The 14884-nt window shown below is 42.5% G+C and overlaps 1 protein-coding gene across 3 annotated transcripts in view; it reads left to right on the top strand.

Annotated features, from left to right (window-relative positions):
• Positions 1 to 14884, top strand: part of THSD7B (thrombospondin type 1 domain containing 7B) — a 453156-nt gene that overhangs the window by 357695 nt on the left and 80577 nt on the right. For all 3 annotated transcript variants that reach the window (XM_077273034.1, XM_077273033.1, XM_077273032.1), the window contains 2 exons: positions 5081 to 5222; positions 13696 to 13811. In XM_077273034.1, coding sequence (XP_077129149.1) covers positions 5081 to 5222; positions 13696 to 13811 — 258 coding nt within the window. The remainder of the gene's footprint in view (positions 1 to 5080; positions 5223 to 13695; positions 13812 to 14884) is intronic.

Here is a 14884-nt window from a genome sequence, read left to right as displayed (position 1 = left end):
TCTCTTTACCTGGTTTACTGAAGACTTCAGGCAGCCACAGTCCAGGGCACCAGATCACAGGACAGGCAGGGTCCGGCCGGCTTGGAAGCGAATCCAGAGTCCCCTTTACCAGGTGGAGTTAAAAGCCTTCCTCTAGCTTGGTGGTGTTGTAGTCCCTTACTGCCTATGGCTTCAGATGAGGTCCTCACAGTTCTTCTCTCTGTCCCCCATATAGGATAGGACATTACCTGTATGACAGGTAACTCGAGCCTTTTTACAGGGACTCTCACGCCCCGGGCTCTATGTGTTACTGTGTCTTCAGGTGTGTGTGGCGGACAGGTAACTTGCAATTCAGCTGTCCTGCCGGTCTCTGATGTAAGGCTTAGAGTCCCTTACAACCTCGGTGTGCCGGCTACCGGTTATCTGCGCTTTACCAGGGAGACAGTCTGCTCGCTGCTGTCCTCCCCCTGGTGTCCTTGCCTGTGCCTCGCTCTCCTTCACTCTCACTGAATGATGTTCTTTCCTTCTGTATGTCTCTTTCTCCAGGGGCTGTAGTACTTCAGGCTACACGGCCCCTTCAGACCTTCTGACACTGTCAGTCTGCTCTCTTCTGCCTCTCTGACCTCTTTCCCTCCAAACTACAATATATATGGGGAGTCACCTAGGAAAAGGATCAAAAGCTCCCCCTTGTGGGGCTGGAGTGTGAACATGTTGTGTGCATTGTGATTACCTGATAAAAGATATCCTTCATCGCTTCCAAACGTAACATTACTCTCCCTGTGAGGAAAGCAATGCTACTGTGACGACCAGGACCCTGGGGCGCCACACATTCACACAGGGGACTTTAATCTCCCTGTTCTCTAGATTGGTGGAGACACCAGTAATTAGACCCCAAGTAATGATACATTTTATCATCTGAAATGTGGATTTGTCATATCGACAGCACCAGTCAGCAGTCTTCAGACCACAGGTGGTGACTCCGGCCACTTTCTTTTTTTATGCCTCCAAATTTGTCGGCTTCGTTCAACACTGTACGTGCACCCTCATGTATCTTGAACTGCTGTGGAATATGTTGGCACGAGGTTAGTACTGGGCACAAAGCCCATCTCATGCAGTATCCTCTTACCTCTTCTTTTGACTCTCTGTGGTTAACAGATATGATTCTCTATCTCTTCACTTCCATTTCTGTGGCAATTTCCACTGGTGCCAATCCTGTACTTGACTCGTCATAGCTGATATTCCTAGGACTGGCCGACCTGAAAATAAGCCATATTCAGTCCAAATAGCAAATCGTGCAACTGCACGTACATTGCCCTAAAATACAAAATTACTGAAACATGACATTGCCAGTAAAAACAACTATATTGCTCACACAGGTTTCTCAGCACCAAAGAGAAACTAAATAAGCTCCTTTTCCCTTTAAATACGCTCCAAGCATTGCAAAGTTAATAATTATTGTAATATATTTCATTGCCTTATTTTTCTGTCTTCTCACCCCAACAATATACTGCAGTGCTCCTTTAGATGCTGCTTGCATTTGCTGCTCAGCAAGATCCATACATTGCATTCAAACAGAGTATAGGCTCAGACAGGGGAATTCTTATCTGCTTCATACTCCGGGGGAATTCCCGCACAGAAACTAAATATAGTGTACAGATTTCGCTGAGCAGCAGATCAAAGCAGCTTCTAAAGGAACAAGAAATTTCTTTGGAACAGCACTGCCGCATGGTGGTACAGTTTCTGTTTGCAACTGCTCCACTTGTGTGGGTATCTTTAGTAGTTCTGAAATAATTATGCAGGATGATCTGAACAAATATTGCTGTTATTCTCTCCCAGACAACAGTGCAACATATAGTGGGAGAACATACGAAACCTGGGATTAGCATCAGTCAGAAATGCTACCCAGCAGGCCTGGTTTGATATTGGCTGTCAGGTGGAGGTCCTCAGCCTTTCCTATATCTGATCTATGGAAGCCTCTGCAGTAGCTTTCTATTTTTCAGCAGATTTGCACTGTAAATAAAAGACGTCTCGATGTTGACAGCCGCCGTCCGGGGAGCGTGCTGAGATCCGCCGCACTTTTTAATCATTACTTTGATCATTCCAATTAAGCTACCTGAGGGTGAACGTGAAATATGGTTTTATACAGAGAGATGTTGATGAGGACTATGGAGAGAATCTGCTGACGTGCACCCTACACAGGAACATTAGATGGCAGATAAAGGCCAATTAGCCGCCTCGTCCGTCCACTGCGATTATTAATCGTTTTTCTCAGGACAGACTCTGTAAATTAATTCACCCCTATATTTCTAGATAACGAGCCGTCCCTTACAAAAAGGGCAAAAATTTAATAAAATCCAGGAAATTTCCTGTTTATCTTGCAGACTTTTTGTTGTTTCCGCCCCCACTTATTTGAGCTTATCGGCCCGGAGTAATCCGCCGAGCTGCCAGTACTGAGCGAAGGATCGCGGGAAGTTAATTAAACACAAGAGAACGTACAATGAAAAGTAGAATAGTGAGTTATTGACGGAAGTTTAATAATTGGCTCCGGCTGCTAATTGTCTGCTACGGGTGCCAGTTATTGGAAAGCTTTAATATACATGTAATTAATAAATTAATCAAGGCTCATTCTGAACTGGGAGTCCCTATAAATGTAACATGCCACCATTGCAAGTTTAAAATTCTGTTCTGGTCAATTTCACAATATACGTACCACTAGGGGGCGATAGATGCATATGGAGTTATAGGGCTAGAAGCGGACTACATGGGGTTGTCTACATTTGTAGGCTGTTGGCTCCCCCTGGTGGTGGCTATCTAGTGTCACTGCAAGCAGGGAAAGCACTTTAGCCCCCTTCTTCTTATCTTGGACCCTATTGTATGGCCTTTCCCTATCTCTTTAGTAGGAAGCCACATTGTAGTTGGCGTTAATTAGAAAAATCCGAACTGCTTTGTTTCTGCAACTGCTGTGGCCCTGATTATTTATTTGCAAAATTTTTTTCACGTCGCTTTTGCTTTGTGTTCATCGCTATTTTTTTGCCGAAAATTCTTCAAAATGCTGCATGCAGTTCATGAATTTTACGCAAAGTCAAAATTTGTCTTTATCTGCATCTGTAACCTTTTCCTTGCAATCTTTTAGCGCAAAAAAGTTTTGTAAAATGGAACAAAAGTTGCACTAAAATATCGTGCGTACATAAAATAACTCTGGAGGGGGACACACTGCAAAACTGAAAAAAACAACAAGTAAGCAAACACATAAAATAGACTGCAAAAGATGTGCAAATGGAAAGATGAACATGAGGCCAACCAAAAAATGTGCAAAATGGCAAAAACTCAACAAATAAAGGCACAAATACAATAATGACAACACACGGTGTCTGTGTCGTCTGATCCTGTAGTCGTATACTGCTTTCCATCTGTCCCTTATGTCTGCAGGAATTTTACACCAGTCTGTTACCATGGAAACACATTGTTTACATCGGAGCTGTGTAAGCAATCATAAATTTTGGATTAAAGTGAGTATGTCGGATCTCCTATCTGAGAGGAGCATAGCACAGAGGAAGAGGCGCTGATCTCGGCAATATAGACTTTCTATTATTTATTTTCAATTTTTTTATGTAAAAACCTGTCGAAAATCAGCCAGGACTCGTACAAAAAGCCTGTGAGTCCTGATGACTCCACCCACACAGTTTGGAGTGACAGGTTTTTCCTCTGAGAATTGACTAATAAAGTTGTTCACCGCTGTATGTGAGCAGAATGCAACGGCTTTCTCTAAGAAAGGAGGGGGAAGTAATAATCACATGCGTTCTTTATGAGTGAGTGTGGGAAGATGGACTTAAATGATTTTTCCATGAGTGGACAGGCGGACTCTGAGGCTTTTTTTATGAGTGGATGGAGGAAATAGGTATTACAGACTTTCTCTATGATTCGACGGGGGAATGTGGGTTTATCAGCTTTCTCTGGTTGGGAAAAATAAAGATCACATGCAGTGGGAGGGGGAAGCAGGACTCGCAGGCTTTCTCGGTAAATAGGTGGAGACTAGACGATTTAAAGGATTTGTCTATTCATGAGTGGGGAAAGTGGAACTTAAAAGACTCTGAGTCTTTCTGGGATTACAGGAAGAGACTGAAGGAATTGCACAAGTGACATCCACAGAAGATCTGAGGTCTGTTCTCCAAGATGTTTGGAACAACCTTGTGCCAGTTCTCCAAGATGTTTGGAACGACCTCCTGCCAGTTCTCCAAGATGTTTGGAACAACCTCCTGCCAGTTCTCCAAGATGTTTGGAACAACCTCCTGCCAGTTCTCCAAGATGTTTGGAACAACCTCCTGCCAGTTCTTCAAGATGTTTGGACCTACCTCCTGCCAGTTCTCCAAGATGTTTGGAACAACCTCCTGCCAGTTCTCCAAGATGTTTGGAACAACCTCCTGCCAGTTCTCCAAGAGGTTTGGAACAACCTCCTGCCAGTTCTCCAAGATGTTTGGAACAACCTCCTGCCAGTTCTCCAAGATGTTTGGAACAACCTCCTGCCAGTTCTCCAAGAGGTTTGGAACAACCTCCTGCCAGTTCTCCAAGATGTTTGGAACAACCTCCTGCCAGTTCTCCAAGATGTTTGGAACAACCTCCTGCCAGTTCTCCAAGATGTTTGGACCTACCTCCTGCCAGTTCTCCAAGATGTTTGGAACAACCTCCTGCCAGTTCTCCAAGATGTTTGGAACAACCTCCTGCCAAGTTCCTTCCCAACTTGTGTACAAGTGACCGAGAAGACCTGAAGAAGTCCGACGGGCGGTCACTTATTGATGGAATATAAATGTCACTTTGCATTTTGTTAATTGATAAAAGTAAACGATTATTTCAAGCTTTGGAAGCTTTTTCTTGTTTTCTACACCTGCTTAAATCTTTTGCACCATTCTGTATAATAACAAAAATCTAACTCTTGCCTATATGATATATTCTTCGACTAGAATTTGTCTCATCTGCTACCCGATCTTCACATCGAAATCTCGAGCTTGATCGATGTCTGTGAAATTTTTCTTCCGTAGATGTTTCTTGCGGAGGCCGAGATGTTCCTGACGCTCACCGCTTTCTCCTCTGCTTTTTCCATCAGTCATGCGACACCAACTCTGCGAGGTCAAGGACGAGGTTTCCACTGAGAACAGCGACTAACGGGAAGACTTGTCCTGAGGACCTGGAAACTGAATCGTGTGTCCTGAACAGTAATTGTTTCCACTACCAGTATAATGTCACAGGTACGAGCGCACCGCCCGGATATTATAATCTGTACTAGCAGCGCTGACTAATAAATCCCCCCTGGGGCACCCAGAGCCTGCCATAGTGACGGGTACATCGGATGTGCCCATGTATTATTCATTCATTTGGTCTTCCTCGCTTCAGGTTTGTGTCACTAACTTGGGAGATTTTATACACTATATCTTATTATATAACAAACATCCCCAGAAGAAGCTGATGAATAGAGAAACGTATGAATACCGGTGGATAATTAGCAGGGCCAGATTATAGGAAGGGCACAAGAAGCCTCCTCCAACTCCCCAATATAAACTTTTACTACATAAATGTGTAAAGATTTTATTATGCAGCTTGAATTATGAAGAAGTCGACTAACTGCAGACATTTTCTGCAGCAGATCATGTAACAAATCCGCAGAGAATGCGCATAAAGACCATGCACATTTTTTTGCAAATTCACTGTAGTTTTTTTAAAAACGTGCTACATTAAAGGGATAGAAAAAGAAAGTGACACTTTGCTCCGCATTCTGCAAAATGTGGATCAGATTAGTAAAAGGTCCATGCACTTGGCTGGTATTCGAATCCAAATCTGCAGCAATGTTATCCTTTGTGGCCCCTAAAGATCGGAGCGCTGCATGTTAAGTAGGTAGCTGTGATATTCCTATTTATTTGTCATAAACATGGAGATCAGAAGCTGCCAGGTAGCACTGGATCCAATTATCTCCTGGATGATGGAAGAATCAGAATCCAGGAATTTCACATGTACTCCTCATCGAAAAATACCACACTTCCCAACATTTCTTTGGACAGAATAGGGATGTTTAAAGGGTAACTATTACTTTGTGAAACTTTGCATATTCTTTAAAGTTGCTCTATAGTGTTGATGATTGGTGGGTGGTCGGGTCATCGGAAGTGAAATGCTCCTGCGTGAGCACCGAGCAGTTCACTGGCTAAATAGGAAGTCTACGGATCACCAGTAGGGGGAGCTCACTGCTGAAGAATTTGTACAAGTCCCACTGAATGCAATAATTAGTCAGTACTGTGCAGAATGTTCTGCCAGCATTGCACACTATGTATTTATACACTAGATGGATAGATAATTAGAAACATAGATACATATATACAGAGATATTAGATGGGATTAGATAGGCAGATATTGGGTCCTTTTTTTAAAGATAAAATCATGATGGAATTTCTATCTAAATATTTTACAAAGTAAAATAATATTGTATTTCTTAACCATTGGTTATCATGGATGACACATTGTTCCTTCCTGTCAGTAATGTAGGACTTAACTGTCTGTAGCAGTATATTTCTTGAAACTATAAAAATCAGTAGTGTAATTTTCGCTCTCGGTATTTAGTCATTAACCAGTTTAATGATGCACTGAAAGAAGAATTATTAATTGTATAATTCTTAGGCCCATAAATACACTCTGTTCACGCGTCATTACTTGTGGTCTCTGGCACATTAATATTGTCCACATCTCAACAAGTTCGCTAATAGAAAACTTTGAGACTTCAGAAACCAAAGTATAATTTATAATGTTCATTTTGCACTATGTAAATACATTACAGACTGCAAAGAGGACTCTGCTCTAGACTCATCATCAGTATTAAATGATGTAACTGCACTCATCCTGATTTACATCCTGTATTATACTCCAGAGCTGCACTCACTATTCTGCTGGTGCAGTCACTGTGTACATACATTACATTACTGATCCTGAGTTACATCCTGTATTATACTCCAGAGCTGCACTCACTATTCTGCTGGTGCAGTCACTGTGTACATACATTACATTACTGATCCTGAGAGACATCCTGTATTACAGTGCCTACAAGTAGTATTCAACCCCCTGCAGATTTAGCAGGTTTACACATTTGGAATTAACTTGGCATTGTGACATTTGGACTGTAGATCAGCCTGGAAGTGTGAAATGCACTGCAGCAAAAAAGAATGTTATTTCTTTGTTTATTTTTTTTTTTAAATTGTGAAAAGTTGTTTCAGAGGGTCATTTATTATTCAACCCCTCAACCCACCAGAATTCTGTTTGGCTCCCCTAAAGTATTAAGAAGTAGTTCAGGCACAAAGAACAATGAGCTTCACATGTTTGGATTAATTATCTCTTTTTCCAGCCTTTTCTGACTATTTAAGACCCTCCCCAAACTTGTGAACAGCACTCATACATGGTCAACATGGGAAAGACAAAGGAGCATTCCAAGGCCATCAGAGACAAGATCGTGGAGGGTCACAAGGCTGGCAAGGGGTACAAAACCCTTTCCAAGGAGTTGGGCCTACCTGTCTCCACTGTTGGGAGCATCATCCGGAAGTGGAATGCTTATGGAACTACTGTTAGCCTTCCACGGCCTGGACAGCCTTTGAAAGTTTCCTCCCGTGCCGAGGCCAGGCTTGTCCGAAGAGTCAAGACTAACCCAAGGACAAAAAGGAAGGAGCTCCGGGAATATCTCATGGCAGTGGGGACATTGGTTTCAGTCAATACCATAAGTAACGTACTCCACCGCAATGGTCTCCGTTCCAGACGAGCCCGTAAGGTACCTTTACTTTCAAAGCGTCATGTCAAGGCTCGTCTACAGTTTGCTCATGATCACTTGGAGGACTCTGAGACTGACTGGTTCAAGGTTCTCTGGTCTGATGAGACCAAGATCGAGGTCTTTGGTGCCAACCACACACGTGACGTTTGGAGACTGGATGGCACTGCATACGACCCCAAGAATACCATTCCTACAGTCAAGCATGGTGGTGGCAGCATCATGCTGTGGGGCTGTTTCTCAGCCAAGGGGCCTGGCCATCTGGTCCGCATCCATGGGAAGATGGATAGCACGGCCTACCTGGAGATTTTGGCCAAGAACCTCCGCTCCTCCATCAAGGATCTTAAGATGGGTCGTCATTTCATCTTCCAACAAGACAACGACCCAAAGCACACAGCCAAGAAAACCAAGGCCTGGTTCAAGAGGCAAAAAATCAAGGTGTTGCAGTGGCCTAGTCAGTCTCCTGACCTTAACCCAATTGAAAACTTGTGGAAGGAGCTCAAGATTAAAGTCCACATGAGACACCCAAAGAACCTAGATAACTTGGAGAAGATCTGCATGGAGGAGTGGGCCAAGATAACTCCAGAGACCTGTGCCGGCCTGATCAGGTCTTATAAAAGACGATTATTAGCTGTAATTGCAAACAAAGGTTATTCCACAAAATATTAAACCTAGGGGTTGAATAATAATTGACCCACACTTTTATGTTTAAAATTTATAAAAATTTAACTGAGCAACAAAACTTTTTGGTTTGTAAGATTTATGCATCTGTTAATAAATCCTGCTCTTGTTTGAAGTTTGAAGGCTCTAACTTATTTGCATCTTATTAAACCTGCTAAATCTGCAGGGGGTTGAATACTACTTGTAGGCACTGTATACTCCAGAGCTGCACTCACTAGTCTGCTGGTGCAGTCACTGTGTACATACATTACATTACTGATCCTGAGTTACATCCTGTATTATACCCCAGAGCTGCACTCACTATTCTGCTGGTGCAGTCACTGTGTACATACATTACATTACTGATCCTGAGTTACATCCTGTATTATACTCCAGAGCTGCACTCACTATTCTGCTGGTGCAGTCACTGTGTACATGGAGCACCCCCACGGGTAAGGGCAATGGGGTACTCGGTATCGGGTCTATCTCTCTCGGTTCTGGGGATGTCACCGTGGCCCGACCCGGTCCGTGGCCCTTCTGAGGGGCGTCCACTTAAAGTGGTAGTTGTTTGTACGGTGTTTCGTGACGCCACCTGTGGTATTTGGTCAGGGTGACCGACGCTGCAAGGGGTCCGCTGGGGTGATGGAATGGCAGCTAGATGGTATACCTTCCCACAGGTGAAGTGTGTCCCCAGGGCTTCCCAGATGTGTAGGTGGTGATGGTGGACGTCGTAAAGCGCGGTGAATAACGAGGACACAAGGTTGCAGTCTCTTTACCTTTTACTGAAGACTTTAGAGTCCGCAGTCCAGAGCACGGCTCACAGGGCTGGCTGGGTCTGGCCGGTCCGAAGGCACATCCAGAGTTCCCTTATCCAGGTGGAAATCAGTAGCCTTCCTACTAGCACCTGTGTGTTGTAGTACCTCCCTGCTGAGCACCACGGGATAGTCCTCACAACTTTCGTGGATGTTTCTGATGTTCTCTCTCTCTGTCCCCCAGATGATATGGATAGGACAACCCGTATGACTGGGACAGCCTGGAGCTATTTTATAGGGACCCTAGAAACGCCCCGACCCCCACAATTTGCCTCCGTGTCTTCATAGGTATTAAGGTCGGGCAGCCAAATTGGAATCGACTGTCCTGCCGGTCTCTGAAGTAAAGCGTAGAGTCAATTACTCCCTCGGTGTTCCGGCCACCGGCTACGCGCCTCAGAAGGAGGCTGCCGATCTTGAGGCACGACTCCTCCCGGTATTATCTCCTTGTGCTGTGACTTCGTTTCTCACTCTCCACAATATACTTTGCTTCGTGTCCTTTCTTAGGATGCTGCCGCAATGGGTGCAGGCGCAGCTCCATAACGTTCTATCTCGTGCTAGGCCACGGTCAGGATCCCATTACTGATACATACATTACTGATCCTGAGTTACATCCTGTATTATACCCCAGAGCTGCACTCACTATTCTGCTGGTGCAGCCACTGTGTACATACATTACATTACTGATCCTGAGTCACATCCTGTATTATACCCCAGAGCTGCACTCACTATTCTGCTGGTGCAGTCACTGTGTACATACATTACATTACTGATCCTGAGTTACATCTTGTATTATACCCCAGAGCTGCACTCACTATTCTGCTGGTGCAGTCACCGTGTACATACATTACATTACTGATCCTGAGTTACATCCTGTATTATACCCCAGAGCTGCACTCACTATTCTGCTGGTGCAGTCACTGTGTACATACATTACATTACTGATCCCGAATTACATCCTGTATTATACCCCAGAGCTGCACTCACTATTCTGCTGGTGCAGTCACTGTGTACATACATTACATTACTGATCCTGAGTTACATCCTGTATTATATCCCAGAGCTGCACTCACTATTCTGCTGGTGCAGTCACCGTGTACATACATTACATTACTGATCCTGAGTCACATCCTGTATTATACTCCAGAGCTGCACTCACTATTCTGCTGGTGCAGTCACCGTGTACATACATTACATTACTGATCCTGAGTTACATCCTGTATTATATCCCAGAGCTGTACTCACTATTCTGCTGGTGCAGTCACTGTGTACATATATTACATTACTGATCCTGAGTTACATCCTGTATTATATCCCAGAGCTGTACTCACTATTCTGCTGGTGCAGTCACTGTGTACATATATTACATTACTGATCCTGAGTTACATCCTGTATTATATCCCAGAGCTGCACTCACTATTCTGCTGGTGCAGTCACCGTGTACATACATTACATTACTGATCCTGAGTTACATCCTGTATTTTACCCCAGAGCTGCACTCACTATTCTGCTGGTGCAGTCACTGTGTACATACATTACTCATCCTGAGTTACATCCTGTATTTTACTCCAGAGCTGCACTCACTACTCTGCTGGTGGATACTTTTTTAGTATGTGGATTACTGCCTAGGTAACCTCTATCTGTTATGGCTGATAACAGGGGACAATAGATTTCCCTTTTGTTGATAGATTACATGCACACATAGGCCTTAGGTGCAGCATTTCTCACTTCTCACTGTGATATACCGTATATACTTTTGGACTGTATTCAGCCTCCTCCTTCAATAATGACTGATAACGAGGAACAATAGATGTAATTTCCCCCTGTATATTTGATTGTATTATTTCAGTAGCCTCCTAATAATCTGAGCTCTGATGAAACGAATCACATCCTATTTTTACTCACTTTAAAATATTCACAGAAATTGCAGTCTTATTACAATGTAAAACAGACATTTAATTAAAATGCAAATGATTGTATTTCATTTAATTATAAAACAATGATAAAACTTAATTAATTTTGGTTGAAATTCTTGTAATTGCTTAATTATTCCATCCATTACCATCGGCTCTAATATTTATTACAATATTCCCGTGTAGCATCTGTCATTATCTCCACGGAGGAGGTTTTCTTGGATTCTGTTCTGGTGCGAGAAGCTCAGGGTTTCGGGCTGAGATTTTCCACGTTTATCACATAGAGAACTAATTTATATAATGTGGCAATTATCACTTACATTTCTAGCAGATATTTCTTATAATAAAGCCTTTAGCGTTTCCTTCCCCAAAACTCCCCACAGCGTTGTCTTATGTTAGAGAGATGCAGGGGCAACATTTGGAGAGGAGAGAAGTAACTATAGAAACCCAGGGATAGTATGTAACATGAGCCCTATAACACATTTCTTAATGTTTTTTTCCCCCCATCTTTTTACACATGAGTATTGTTGGATACTGCTTGTAAAAAACAAGCAATTTTTCAATTTGCTGCTTGTTAAAATTTTGAGCCATTCTTGAGATATTAACACTTTTCTTTGCAGCTTATTGCCTTGGAGACCGACCACCGCAGCTAGAATAAGAACATGAATAGTGCTTACAAGCTCTTTTCTACTGAGCTTGTAGGCACTGTTTTGAAGCTGGCCAGCGTTGGAGTGCACTAATACCTCCTGATCCCGGCCAGCTTCAGCCCAGTACTTATAAATTAGGCAGCAGCATTGGTCGGTCTCCTAGGCAACAAGCTGTAAACAAAAGAAAATGTAAATATATCAAAAACAGCTGCAAATATTAATAAGAAGTAAATTGCAAAAGTGTTTGTTTTTACAAGCACTCTCTGACAATATCCATCTATGAAGATGGGAAATAATAACCCTTTAATGGGGCCCACTCCACCTTTATCGCCAGCTTTGACAGCATTTTTTGTGGAACATGCCCTACAGCAGGCAGGACTTTTTGTTGAAGTCTTACATGCATACTTTTACACCTATCCCGGAGCAATTTTTTTTTTTTTGAGATTTAACTTTTTCCTCCTTATGCTTTCAAAAGTCATAACTTTTTTCCATAATATTTTTTTTTTTAATTCTTTCTAATATTTTTTAAAACTTTTTTCCACTTTTTACTCTATTCTTTAGTCATTCTTATGCCCAATGTAGCTGGACTTTACCACATTCCAAAGAAAGCACCAACTGGGGCTTTTCACAGGCGTTCGGCTACCAAAGCAAACCAGTGGCACCCCACAATCGCGTTGTTGGGGGATGATGGGCTTTGATTGATGCTCCCACTGGCAACCAATGCATTGAACACAGCCGACATCGGTCATGTACAGAGCGAGCTTAGCTCCTGATATACAGACCCTGGCGATGATCTACAGTTATGTCAATAGTCACACAAGGGTTAAAGAAGGTGTTCCGTTTGTAACATTTCCCATAGAAATGAATGGAGAGAGATACATGTCTTCATTCCATGAGAGTCCAAGGGGGGCCCTGGTCTTGAGATAGATGCGGATCCCAGAGATGGAGTCTGATTTTATTGGCCATTTATTATAAATACTATCGAAATGCCATAAATGTCCCAAATGGGACAACCTTTTTAAATCTCCAGCTCCAGGTTGCAAGTTTTCATGAACAAGGACTTAATGGATTGTCTAGCCAAAATTGGGACTGTTTGAACATACAATATTTGTCCTAATTTTTTAAGAAACAGATGTTCTGGACCAAAAAAAAGCAATTTTTGCCAAGATCTTGGAGAAACTTGAACTTTGTGGACGTCAATGCAAAATCTCCAACAGGTGCCCCCATCTATCATGGCTCTTTGTTGAGAACCTTTTCGCTCTCCAAATCTCCAGTTGTCGAGTGCGATTGCAACCCCTGCACCCACTATATTTATACCCCTACCCCACAAATAGGGCAGGGTTGGTGGTGGGAATGGGGACAGGGCTAATACCTTCTTAGTTTGCCAAATCACATACTGATAACTACGATACAGGAGTTTCTAAAATGTAGCAACAAATGTATCACCCATCGTGTGTTATCCCCGTGACACATTATATCCGTCCTAGTAAATTCCAGTTGTATGTTATTACCTTCCATTATCCTGGTGTCCGATACTTTGTCATATGATAGTGAAGTTCATGCCTAAATGCTAAATATAAAAAAAAATGGAAGGTGGAAATAAATTTATGTATCATGGGAAATACCGTAAAATAAACACCAATGCGCAATTTTCAATCCCAATCATCCTTGGCCTCCTATAGTGGTTTTATTAATGTGGCATTAGGTAAAGGTTGGTATTTCTCTGATTTTCTTGCCTACTGGGGGCACACGAGAGATTATAGAGTTACAAGTGGCAGCGAGTGAATTTAAATGATCTCCGGAGCTCGAGTGGCACTTAAGGGGTCAATGATGTAGTAAAATGGATAATTTATTGCAGTGTCTGAATCTAAATGGGTTTTTGTTGGTGATTTCAGAGTGGAGCGCCTGTCAGCTCGGTGAAAAGGCCATCTGCGGCGAGGGAATAAAAACTCGGCTTCTGGACTGCACCCGCAGCGATGGGAAATCTGTAAAAATGGCCTTTTGTGAGCAGGTAATGTGCAGCTTACAAAACGGATCCAGCCGGGCGCCTCTTAAACTCCGCTGTGCCGGGGCCCAGCGTGACGGCTCTGGAGTTCACTCTCATCACACAGTCTTTTTTTTTTTTTTCTGTCCAAACAATAACTGTTACATTTACCAACTTAAGAAAAAAACTCCAGAAAAAGTTTTCTTAAAAAATTAAAACAATAGAAAAGTGCAGGGAAAAAAAAACGCAATTTAAAAAAAAAAAAGTCAGAAAAGATTATATTAAACATTATAGTAAAGACTCCTGTATTCATAGAATTTGAATTACTGTGAAATCTCATCACGGAATATGAAGATGTAATTCTGCTAAATAATAAATGTTCGTATGAAATCTTGGGTGAAACGGAACATTTCTATTAACCCAATTTAATTTGATAATTTGTAAAACAACAAAAAGCAGAACGAGCGGAGAAAATTGTCCCGTGCATAGACATAGCTTAGAAAAAAAAAAACATACTTCCTGCAGTCACCACTAGTGGGAGCCTAAACGTTTACTGCATACCTACTATCCATTGAACTGATTGATAAATCAGTATGCAGACAGCTCCTCAGCTCCCTCTAGTGGTGTCGAGAAGATGCTAAGATTTGTCATTTTGCTCAATGCCGGAGTTCTGTACGAAAACAATGGAGGTCTAGCAATTTAATAAATTCATCAACACAAAATCCAGTGTACATGTACAGCACTTGTCAGGTGCAGGTGTATGGTGCGGCATAGCCCCTTAGTTATACAACCAACTCCCATCACTGTTGTTCAACCACTGTCACCTTCTGTGGCACAATCCGAATAGGCAGAATTGCGTTTTTTCCACCATTTAATTTCCCCCTCACCCCCATTTTTCAGTACATTATATAGTAAAATGAGCAGTGTCATTCACAACTACAGTTCGGTTCCGCCAAAAACAAGACCTCGTACGGCCATATCGATGGAGAAAAATAAAAAAAATGACCCTCAGTTAAAGGGGAGGCAAAAAAAGGGGCAAAAAGGAAAAATGGCCGTGGCAGGAAGTGGTTAAAGACTAGAAAGTGAACATTCCTTTTACT

Source organism: Ranitomeya variabilis, chromosome 7 (assembly GCF_051348905.1).
Source record: "Ranitomeya variabilis isolate aRanVar5 chromosome 7, aRanVar5.hap1, whole genome shotgun sequence".
NCBI classification, from domain to species: domain Eukaryota; kingdom Metazoa; phylum Chordata; class Amphibia; order Anura; family Dendrobatidae; genus Ranitomeya; species Ranitomeya variabilis.
The sequence above is the reverse complement of the archived record's forward strand: the minus strand, read 5'-3'. Positions and strand labels throughout refer to the sequence as shown.